The sequence below is a fragment of the Aegilops tauschii genome, chromosome 7, assembly GCF_002575655.3.
Source record: "Aegilops tauschii subsp. strangulata cultivar AL8/78 chromosome 7, Aet v6.0, whole genome shotgun sequence".
In the NCBI taxonomy this organism is placed as follows: domain Eukaryota; kingdom Viridiplantae; phylum Streptophyta; class Magnoliopsida; order Poales; family Poaceae; genus Aegilops; species Aegilops tauschii.
The window spans coordinates 197,339,526-197,351,901 of NC_053041.3; the positions used below are offsets into that span (position 1 = coordinate 197,339,526).

Sequence of the window (12,376 nt, forward strand, 5' to 3'; positions counted from 1 at the left end):
ACCAACCCCGAGTGATTCGAGGCTCATCCGTTGGGGGTGACTCAAAGGAGATTACAGTGAGCCTTCGTGGCGTTCCGCAAGCTTTGGCGCCGGCACCTCTGCAAACGGAGAGTAGCTCTTCCCCAAGGAAGAGTGAACTTCGGGATAAAATTCGCGTCCTCGTCTCACTTGTGGTTAATCCTTTCCCGCACCTTACTTTGTTTTGTACGCTTGTTGGCTTGCTACTTAGTTTGTTGCCTAGCATATTTATCTTGGAGCTTGCTTGTCATATAAGTTGCATTCACCTAGTTGCATATCTAGTGAACCCTATTTATCCGCTAAGCCTTAAAATTGACAAGAAAGATTAAAATTTGTAGTCTCCTATTCACCCCCCTCTAGTCGACCGTATCGATCCTTTCAGGAGGGAAGGGAGAAGGAAAGGGGAGAATTAGGCCTCCCCCATTCCCCCCCTCCCCCCTCTCTTTCCTTCCCCCTCCGACACTAATGGAAGGGGGGAGGCCGACTTGTAGGAGGCGCCCAAGTAGGATTACTCCTACTTGGGGCGCCCCTTGCTCCCCCTCCCCCTCTCCCACCTATATATATATATATATGTGGGGGGGGGGCACCGCAAGAATACACAACATTGATTCCTAGCCGTGTGCGGCGCCCCCCTCCACAGTTTACGCCTCCGGTCATATTGTCGTAGTGCTTAAGCGAAGCCCTGCGCGCATCACTTCACCATCACCCTCACCACGTCGTCGTGCTGACGAAACTCTCCCTCGACACTTTGCTGGATCAAGAGTTCGAGGGACGTCATCGAGCTGAACGTGTGCAGAACTCAGAGGTGTCGTACGTTCGGTGCTTGATCGGTCGGAACGAGAAGAAGTTCGACTACATCAACCGCGTTGTCAAACGCTTTCGCTTTCGGTCTACGAGGTTACGTGGACACACTCTCCCCCTCTCGTTGCTATGCATCTCCTAGATAGATCTTGCATGAGCGTAGATTTTTTTTTTGAAATTGCATGTTTAAATATTTTTTGAAGAAATGTTAAGCCTTTAAAAATAGACGTTGACCATTTTCGAATTGTATGAATTTGTTTTGTAATACATGAATATTTTACTACATTTTATTAACACTTTTGGAAAATCTCAGGAACATATCTTTGAAATTTTTGGATTTTTAAATGTCAAGAACATTTTTTTAATGGTTCAAAACATTTTTAAGAAAATTATGGAAATATTTTTTTACATTGTATAAATATTTTCCAAAAATGTCACGAATATATTTTTGAAACATGTGAACATTTGTTTTTTAAGACGACACGACCATTTTTTGAATCTAGGTTGAACATTTTGTTAATACATGTGAAACATTTTATATATACACCTTGAACATTTTTTAAAATACAGGATGACCATTTTTTCACATAGACGTGAACATTTTTTTGAATACGCGTTGTACATTTGTTTTGAATACACGTTGAATTATTTTTTTGTGAAAGACGCTGAATACTTTTTTATACACGTTGAACATTTTTCAGTACATGATGTGCATTGTTTTCAAAATACATGTTTGAACATTATTTCAATATGGATTAAACTCTTTTGAATACATGTTGAACATTTTACGAATACACTTGAAACATTTTCTTAATACATGTGAAACAATTTATGTATGATATGAACATTTGTTAATAATTACGTGAACAAATTTTTATACTACCCTATCATCTTTTAAATGCACGGTGAACGTTCGAATTTTTTCATTAATTAATTCTTCGAATATACTATATATTTAGAATAATTTCCAAAATATATAGAAAAGTAGATTTTTTTAGTCTAGAGAAGTAAATAAAACAAAAGAAAAACAAGAAAAACAAACTAATGAAGCCAGCCCAATAGTAGCGAGATTAGGCTTCCCCTACTGTGTTGGACGTCAAGGGCAAGGTGAACCGAGTAGTGACCCATGTGGTGCCTAGGTGGATTCCCCCATGACCAACTATTACAAGATGAATGTTGATGGGGCAGTGGCGAAGACACAAAGCAAAGGAGCTATAGGAGCGGTCTGCTGCGACGAACTTGGAAGGTTCTAGGGGGCCTTGAAAGTTGTTTTCGAGGGGATCACTGATGCTGAAACACTGGAGGCTCCTGCATGCCGTGAAGCATTAGCCCTGAGCGAAGACCTGGGCCCGGAAAGAGTACATGTTGCTACCGACTGTCTGAGAGCCGTCTAGGAACTCGAAGCACCGGAGAACCTAGGAGGACATTGCATGGTGCTACATGAAATAAAAGAGCGTAGTAGGTTACTTAGGGCTTGTAAATTTATCCATGAGCAGTGTGCATGTAATGGGGAGGCACATAGGTTAGCATGTGTGGCTCGATGCCCCACCCGATCACTTAATCTTATGCAATAAAGTGACGCTGTGATTCTAAAAAATATCTTATTTTACTTTCACATGTAAATAAGTGATTTTGCTCAAAAAGATGTAAAAAAGTGATTTTTTTCCTTTTCCCTTCCCCTTTTAGTTATTTTACTTTCATATGTAAATAAGTGATTTTTTTTCTTATATAGGAATTTTGCAGTTTTGTTCTTTAAATTTTTAGAGGGCAAATATCTCAGCATTTTTTTAATATGTTAACATTACATCTGATATGCATGAATACTATTTTTATCTATTGTGTAAAAATAGGTTATGGTAAACTTTTTTATAAAGACACGCAGAATAAGTACCGACTATATAGGGCAAATGGTCTATATTAACAACAATTCTCGACACTGAATTTCCTAACTATATAGGGCAAATGGTCTATATTAACAACAATTCTTGACATTGAATTTCCTAACTATATAGGGTAAATGGTCTATATTAACAATCTGAATGTATTAACCATCTATTACCACCTAGGGGGAAACAATTATATGATTTGGTAGATCACATATAATAGCGACCTCTTTGATTGAAAAGATTTTCATAACATTTTAGAGGATTAAAACTATTAGGAATTTTTGCTATATCACTTTTTGTTTCGTAGGATTGTACAATTTATGATTTTTGCCCCGCATTTCATAGAAAATTTATCATCTACTCAGTCACTTTAGAAAAAAAAAACTTTTGTTTGTCTTGTGACGCATCAAGTAAACCTAAATCCTATGGGATTCAAATGGACACTGGCTTTCCATTTCCGCGTTTCATGCAATTCTACACAAATCCAAGGCACACTTGATCTGCGTCGTTTTGAGCATATTTTGAAAATTTCAAGACGACAAGCAACGAGTGGTGGTGCATCGTCCTCCTCCGCAACATGGCTACAATGATCTCCCGCGGATGAACGATGATGGTGGTGGTGATCCAGCCCCGGTCGATCGAATGGTGGTGGTTGTAGACTGTACTACAACGACCTCCTACTGCTCCATGACAGCGGTGGTCACCAAAAGGTCTTCGAAGAGGGTTGATCTCTTTATGTCTGGTGGTTGACATCGATGATGAGATGTAAACTATGGCCGAAGTCTTGACACAGAGGGATTGTTGTGGAGCGGCGGCAGTCGCACATTTGCATGTAGCTCCTGTGATCGTGGAAAAGTGATGGCGACGACGCAGGTGTGACTTCGAGGTGGTGCTACGTGCACCCGATCTTGAGCTCCAAGGCGAAAACCTACGTCGAATGTGAGTTGATTATAACGGGACATTTTTTTTGCTTCATTACATGCATTGCTCGGATATGCTCGGAATGGTTTTTCTGGATGAAAACCTAGATTCTTGCCTTGATGGTTGGATCTGGTGACGACAGCGCATCAGCATCGCTTCTTTTGTGAAGGCATTGTTGTTGAAGAACATCGTTTCTTGTGGCGTTGTGGAGGGTGTATGCTTTTAGTGTATGTATCCTCTTGCTTTATGCTCCATTTTAAATAATACTCCCTCCGTTTCAAAATATATATAATTGGGTCATCTATTTTGAAACGGAGGGAGTACGTCATAACCTTCACACTTATTTTGGGGCAAGAGGGGTAGTAAATAAAATTCATACCTTGTCGAAAGAAAACTCCTGTTTGGTTTTGTCCGTAGAACCCCACAAGGCCACCCACCGGCTACAGTGCCAGTCCCACACCCACAAAGCCCCAAAGTCCAAAGGGAAGGGAGAGAGGAATCAATCCCACACCCAAATAGCCACACAGCCTCGCTCAGCCTCACCACCCTCTCACTCTTCCCCGATTGTTCCGCCGATTTCTCCACTCCCCCCATCCCCCACTTCACTCTCCCCATCATCTCGCACAGCCTATCGATCTGCCTGCCCCCTTCCCAGCTTGGCTGCTTCAGCATTTCCTTCCATAGATCAAGCTATTCCCCAAGAAACGAGGAAAAAGCTGTGGCAACTCTCCTGCTCCACTGACCGCTCCGCACACTTCACTCGAAAAGCAGAGCAGATCGAGCCAGAGCGCGTCGGGCACACAGCCGCTCCACCGATGAAGCCCGCCGCCGTGAGGAAAGAGGCTGGCGGCGGCATTGGCGGTGGCGCGTTCGGCATCTCCTGCCTCGACATCAAATCCTTCGGCGCCTCCCTGGTGCTCTTCGCCCTCATCATGGCGCTCTGGCAGTTCCACCCGTACCAGCCAATCCTCGCCATCACCCGCTCCTCCTGTCCCCTCATCCCTCCCCCATCTACCGCCGCCGCCGCCACCACCACCACCACCGCAGTATCCTTCTCCAACTCCACAGCGGACAGAGCCGCACCGACCGCCGCCGCCAGCGCGAGAAAGGCGCCAACCTTGCCATCCCGGCCACGGGACCCCAACAAGCGGGAGCTCCGGCCGTACGGCAGCGCGGCGGCGCTGTTCGTCCAGATGGGCGCGTACCGGGGCGGGCCGCGCACATTCGCCATCGTGGGGCTGGCTTCCAAGCCGGCGCACGTCTTCAGCACCCCTTACTTCAAGTGCGAGTGGCTCCCCAACCTGGACCCGGCCGGCGGCCCGCCGCCGAGGCCCGTCCGGACCAAGGCGTACAAGATGCTGCCCGACTGGGGCTACGGCCGCGTCTACACCACCGTCGTCGTCAACTGCACGTTCCCGTCCAACCCCAACGCCGGCAACCGCGGCGGGAAGCTCCTCGTCCACGCCTATTACTCCACCTCCTCCCGCCGGTACGAGCGCTTCGTCGCGCTCGAGGAGGCGCCGGGGTCGTACGACGGGTCCCGCTTCCAGCCGCCGTTCCCCTACGAGTACCTCTACTGCGGCTCCTCGCTCTACGGCAACATCAGCGCCCCGCGGATGCGGGAGTGGCTGGCCTACCACGCGCATTTCTTCGGCCCAAGGTCGCATTTTGTTCTCCATGACGCCGGCGGCGTCAGCCCGGCGGTCAGGGCGGTTCTGGATCCGTGGGTGAGGGCCGGCCGGGTCACTCTCCAGGACATCAGGGCGCAAGCAGAGTACGACGGGTACTACTACAACCAGTTCATGGTGGTGAACGACTGCCTCCACCGGCACCGCCACGCCGCGAACTGGACCTTCTTCTTCGACGTCGACGAGTACATCTACCTCCCCGACGGGCGGTCGTTGGAGGAGGTGCTCGGCCAGCTGGAGCGGTACACACAGTTCACCATTGAGCAGAACCCCATGTCCAGCAAGCTCTGCGTGGAGGATCCGACCAAGGGCTACTCGAGGTCTGCTTTCTTCCCTGCTTTAGCCTTCTCTATCTATGTTAACTGTTGCTGCAATTGTTTATGCCTGTTGATATTCCCGTTGAAATCCAACAAAGATTCGTGCAATACAATACTGCAATCAGGGCAAGATATCCTTGTTTACCGCATAGCGTTCCTGGAATCCAGTGAGTGTCCGCAGAACTTGCAATGTACTCCAGTCACTGTCCATTTGTTTTTCATCAGCACACATGCTTCAAGAACCTAGGTTGTGAGTCACACTAGTCTAAGCGTTAGGTTGATTTTGGGCAGTGCGACTGTTTTGTTCCTTTCCTTACTAAGTTGAAGGTAGCTTGACCTTGGTCCATTGCGGCATTTTCTGAATTTAGCTCAGCCCTACATCAAATACTGCTGGCCAGCTTGGGGCTACTTTCCTGAGTTACTCTTTTGTTTTCTGACAGTGAACCTAAAATAGTGCATCTTTTGTTTTGGGGTAGAGTCACTACATAAAAAGTGTTTTTTTAAGAAACAAGTGTAAATCTTTAAGCAAATAGTTGATGAGTAGTTGCATTCTCATGGCGATGAGAGTCAATCAGCGCGAGTATTACATTGGTGCAACCAGCATCGTGCACAAATGAAAGGACATGAGGAGCAACCAGCTTCGGCTAGTCCTGACTCCTGAATGAGGACTCTCCTTTGGATGTGATCTTGGCTGTCTAATTTCACACTTAGAAAACCTTGGATGAAATTGACTGTAGCTGTTCAGAGTCTATAACAAAACAACGATCAGGTTGACATTGCATAATTCTCCATGAGAAGGCAACTATTCATCAATTAGTTCGTCCTGCATATGCCCATGGCATGTTCGGAGCAGAAAGTGATATTTTTCGTCAGTGATGATCGTTTGTTTTATCATGAACTAAGCTGCAGCTTGTCCACTTCTGAGTACAGTAGTTGGCAACAAGACATTATTTTTAGTAGTTAACCCAAGAAAAAGTGTTTGCCACCATTTGTGTCGTGGCCCAATCCGCAAGTATCTTTGCATGATAGGTTTGCTTCTAGATTTCTTTCAGATTGCTGATACTCTATTCTATGCTAGTAAAAAAGCTTGTGTTGAAATCAGACGTTAATAAACCCAATCATGCTTTGGCCATCAGTTTGGTTCTTCACTAGGAGGGCCCTATAATTTTGTACCAATGCTACTCTGTGTGCAACCTGAGTGTTGTTGCTGTAATAATTGTTAAGAACCTAGATATTTACATGATCTACTCAGCTTATGGGAATATTTTATCTTACGATAAAGTAAATGAATGAAACACAACTGGCACTGGATGTTTTTAGTGTTTGAGTTAGGATTATGGTCTCCATTTGATAAGCTAAAAGTAGGTGCATCACTTCTTTTAATTTATTTCAGCGTATTTACTTTGTGCACGTGAACATGCGATCTGTCTAGCAGACTTTCCCATACTAACACATTTATGGTCTTCAGGCAGTGGGGGTTTGAAAAACTTGTTTTCCGTAATTCGATCACCGGAGTCAGGCGGGATCGCAAATACGCCATTCGAGCAAGGAATGCATACTCCACTGGTGTACACATGTCTCAAAATGTCTACGGGCGGACGACCCATAAAACCGAAAGCTTGATCAGGTACTACCATTATCACAACTCGATCAATGTCATGGAGGAGCCTTGCCGGGAGTTTGTGCCAAAACCCACCAATGGCAGCAAGGTAATGTTCGAGGAGGTACCATACTTCTACGACGATAACATGAAGCGTTTGGCGGGTGATATCAAGCGCTTCGAGGAGGAGACAGTTGGCGTGGTCTATTCGTAGCCTCTGGAGGAAGACCTAGTCTGGTACATACATAATGCTGTTCTTTGGGGTACCTTGGTCTCCATCTGTGCCACTGAACCCGGTGTGCAACCAGTGTAAAGTTTTGGTTCTCAGCATTCTTGGCTCCGGCGTCAATTCGACGCATTTCATTTCTTTCTTTTTTGCTGTTCTTTAAGCTCATCTTTGATGTCCTCTTATAGATTTATGTAGACGAACTGTTGGACAATTATCAGATTCTTCTCATCTCAATAGACAGCAGTGTTGAGTGCCTGATTTTTGTACTAGTTTAATTTAGAATCTCTCGCGGCAACATTCCTGCATGTGGAGAGGTAGACACATTTGGAGTTGTCAAGGATTCTTCTGTATGATTCCTGAGTGTGTACCATAAGGTAATGTCAAGGTGCCATGGATCTTGCGCCCTGTAGGCTAGAGACGAGAGTGTTTCTAACTGTACCTAGTGCTGATTGCTGAAGTCCTGGAGGGAGCAGTAGCAAAGCATAGGAATCGAGATCTGGTCTGGTGTACTCTGTACTGTGTCATGTGAGCTGAATCAAGTTCATACACGGAACTGTGGGGCACTCTATGTGTCGCCCGTACCAAGCGCTCCGGGCAAAGGCGATCCCTATTTGACACTTTAGCGCCCGTTATAGGCCATTTTACAGTGCAGTGACCACCTGACCACACAACCCATTACAGGCCATTTTACAGTGCAGTGACCACCCGGCCACACAACCTCATATGTTTTATGTACATCTTTCTTGTTCTTTTCTTCCTTATACTTATACTTTTTTCCTTTTTCCTTTCCCCCTTTTTCATTTTTCTTCTTCCTGGCTCGATGAAGCTTTTCTGCAAAATATATGGAATTTTTCTGAAACTCAATATTTTATTTCAATTCTATGTACTTTTTTTCAAATCAATGAACTTTTCCCAAATTCGATGAACTTTTTTTCAAATCAATGAACCTTTTGTTTCATATTCAATTAAATATTTTCCAGATTGATGAACTTTTTTCAAATCAATGAACCTTTCTTCAGATTGATGAACTTTTTTCCAAATTCGATGAACTTTTTTTAAACTGCTAAAAAAATTCAAAATCGATGATTTCTTTTTGGATTTGATGAACTTTTTTCAAATTCGATGAACTTTTTTTCAAATTCATGAACCTTTTTCAAAATCCGTGAACACTTTTAAAATCATGATTATTTTTTGTGATTTTTCGAAATCATTTTTTGAATTTGTGATTCATTTTTTTAGTGCATGAATTTTTCAAATTAAACTAGTTAGCAAACAGGAGAAAGAGGACTATGATCCTTATTTTTTTTAGCGACCGACAACGATCCCTTGCGAGTGTGGTGAGGCGAGCGAGCGACAGACTGTTTTGGGCCGGTCCAGACGCGCGTGAGTGCTAATTTCCTTAGCCGGCACCAAAGGCGCTGACTAGTAGCTCCCTCGGGCGAATCCCCCACAGGGAGCAGGAACTGGATGGCCCCAATAATACTAGACTCATGGGCATGTTTCAGGAGAGTTCACGGGCTAAAAACATGCCCTAATCTAATTGGCCACCCCTGAATTTAACTGGTGGGTCCCGTCCTACTTAAGTAAAATTATAGCCATTAACCTTTAATTAGCCCACAAAGCTCCTGTGTGTAGCATTACTCGGGTGGACCAATAGCGCTTGCTACGGAGGGTTCTGTTGGTTTTCTTCAATGAGGTTCACAGTGGTTTTTTCTGTTTTGGAAGCCGGTTTTTCTGGTTTTCTACTAACCGTTTCCTTTTTTCATTCTTCCTTCTTCTACTTCTTTCTCTTTAAAAAATTGTTTTCCTTTTTTATGATATATTTTTTTAATTCATGAAGTTTTTCAAAACTCATGAACATTTTTCTAATTCATGAACTTTTTTTAATTCATGAACTATTTTCAAATTTGCGATTTTTTTGGTTTTGTGATTTTTTTAATCCATGACAATTTTATCAAATAATTGTTTTTAAAATTCTTGTTTATTTGAATTCACGAGCATTTTTAAGTCTTAATAACTTTTTTCAAATTTGAGAACTTGATATGACTAGTTTGGATTATAGTCGGACCAACAACAACGATGACGTACAAGCTGCCCACCAGAATAGCTACTGTACTCCATTAGTCACTGTTGGCGACGTATATATACCGTCATATTTACAACCAAACTTTGATAATGAACCATAGTTTTCATTACAAAATTGCATCCGAGTATGCTAAGATATATTTTTCTTCTTCTTTTGAAAACAAGGATTACCCTGGCCTCTGCATCGAGCGATGCACACATCCATTTTTATTTTATTATTTAATAAGGCCTCACAAAATAATTCAAATGATAAGTGTCGTACGTGTTGGCTCTGATACCACTATTGGAAAATGCAGTAGAAAACAAAAAAATCGTCCTACAATCAACCAGGAACACAATGAAGATGCAATAACGGTTTAGATCAGATCGTTACCAACTCCGAGTTGCAGCGGAAGAAGAAAAGTTAGCGTAGATCGTATTTGAAATCCCTCAAACTGAAGGAAATATGCCCTAGAGGCAATAATAAAGTTGTTATTTTATATTTCCTTATTCATAATAAATGTTTATTATTCATGCTAGAATTGTATTAATCGGAAACCTTAATACAAGTGTGAATACATAAATAAACACCGTGTCCCTAGTGAGCCTCTACTAGACTAGCTCGTTGATCAAAGATGGTTAAGGTTTTCTAACCATTGACATGAGTTGTCATTTGATAATGGGATCACATCATTAGGAGAATGATGTGATGGACAAGACCCATTTGTTAGCTTAGCATAATGATCGTTCAGTTTTATTGCTATTGCTTTCTTCATGTCAAATACATATACCTTCGACTATGGGATTATGCAACTCCCGGATACCGGAGGAATGCCTTGTGTGCTATCAAACGGCACAACGTAACTGGGTGATTATAAAGATACTCTACAGGTATCTCCGAAGGCGTTTGTTGAGTTGGCATAGATCGAGATTAGGATTTGTCACTCCGAGTATCGGAGAGGTCTCTCTGGGCCCCCTCGGTAATACACATCATAAGCTTGCAAGCAAACGACTAAGGAGTTAGTCATGAGGTGATGTATTATGAAACGAGTAAAGAGACTTGCCAGTAACGAGCTTGAACTAGGTATGAAGATACCGACGATCGAATCTCGGGCAAGTAACATACCGATGGACAAAGGGAATTACGTATGTTGTCATAACGGTTCGACCGATAAAGATCTTCGTAGAATATGTAGGAGCCAATATGGGCATCCAGGTTCCACTATTGGTTATTGACCGGAGAGGTGTCTCGGTCATGTCTACATAGTTCTCGAACCCGTAGGGTCCGCACGCTTAACATTCGATGATGATATAATATTATATGAGTTGTGTGATTTGGTTACCGAATGTTGTTCGGAGTCCCGGATTAGATCATGAACATGATGAGGAGTCTCGAAATGGTCACCGAATGTTGTTCGGAGTCCCGGATTAGATCATGAATTGATATATATGACGATGGTATTCAGACACCGGAAGTGTTTCGGGGGGTACCGGGTACTTATCGGGTCACCGAAAGGGGTTCCGGGCACCCCCGGCAAAAGATATGGGCCTTATGGGCCAAGAGGGGAAACACACCAGCCACAAGGGGCTGGTGCGCCCCCCATATGGGCCGGCCTAGGAGGAGAAGGAAAGAGGGGAAAGGAAAAGGAAAGAGAGGAATAGGATTCCCCCTTCCTTCCTTCTCCCCCCTCTTTCCTCCCCCCTCCGACAAATATTGCAGGGGGCGCGCGGCTTAGGAGGAGCCCAAGTAGGACCAAATCCTACTTGGGGTGCCTCTTGGCCTCTCCCCTCCCCCTCCCACCTTTATATATGTGGGAGGGGCGCCTAGCACACCCAAGACAATTGTTAGCCATGTGCGACGCCCCCTCCACCGTTTACACCCCCGGTCATATTTTCGTAGTGCTTAGGCGAAGCCCTGTGGAGATCACTTCACCATCACCGTCACCACGCCGTCGTGCTGACGGAACTCATCTAATACCTCGACGTCTTGCTGGATCAAGAAGGCGAGGGACGTCACCGAGCTGAACGTGTGCAGAACATGGAGGTGTCGTGCGTTCGGTACTTGATCGGTTGAAGCGTGAAGAAGTTTGACTACATCAACCGTGTTGTGAAACGCTTCCGCTTACGGTCTACGAGGGTACATAGACACACTCTCCCCCTCGTTGCTATGCATCTGCATGGATAGATGCGTGTGCGTAGAATTTTTTTGTTTTCCATGCAACGATTCTCAACAGTGGCATCGGAGCCAGTTCTATGCGTAGATGATATGCACGAGTAGAAGACAAAGAGTTGTGGGCGGTGATAGTCACACTACTTACCACCAACGTCTTATTTTGATTTGGCGATATTGTGGGATGAAGCGGCCCGGACCAACCTTACATGTCCACGCACATGAGACCGGTTCCACCGACTAACATGCAACTAGTTTTCCATAAAGGTGGCTGGTGGGTGTGTGTTTCTCTTACTTTAGTTGAATCGAATTTGACTGCGGCCGGTCCTTGAAGAAGGTTAAAACAGCAAACTTGACGAAACACCGTTTTGGTTTTATGCGTAGGTAAGAACGGTTCTTACTAGAAGCCCGTAGCAGCCACGTAAAACATGCAACAACAAAGTAGAGGACGTCTAACTTGGTTTTGCAGGGCATGTTGTGATGTGATATGGTCAAGACATGATGTGATAAACGTTATTGTATGAGATGATCATATTTTATAAGATATCTGACAACCGGCAGGAGCCTTATGGTTGTCTCTTTATTGTATGAAATGCATACACCATGTAATTGCTTTACTTTATCGCTATGAGTTAGCAATAGTTGTCGAAGTAATAGTTGGCGAGACGACCATGACGCTACG

At 44.1% G+C, this 12,376-nt stretch overlaps 1 protein-coding gene across 1 annotated transcript; it reads left to right on the forward strand.

Moving 5' to 3' along the window:
• Positions 1-4,144: 4,144 nt before the first annotated feature.
• Positions 4,145-7,715, forward strand: LOC109763509 (galactan beta-1,4-galactosyltransferase GALS1). The gene is made up of 2 exons (XM_020322357.4): positions 4,145-5,634; positions 7,100-7,715. Exons 1-2 carry the CDS (start codon positions 4,442-4,444, stop codon positions 7,443-7,445), a joined length of 1,539 nt encoding a protein of 512 aa, XP_020177946.1. The 5' UTR covers positions 4,145-4,441; the 3' UTR covers positions 7,446-7,715.
• Positions 7,716-12,376: the final 4,661 nt, after the last annotated feature.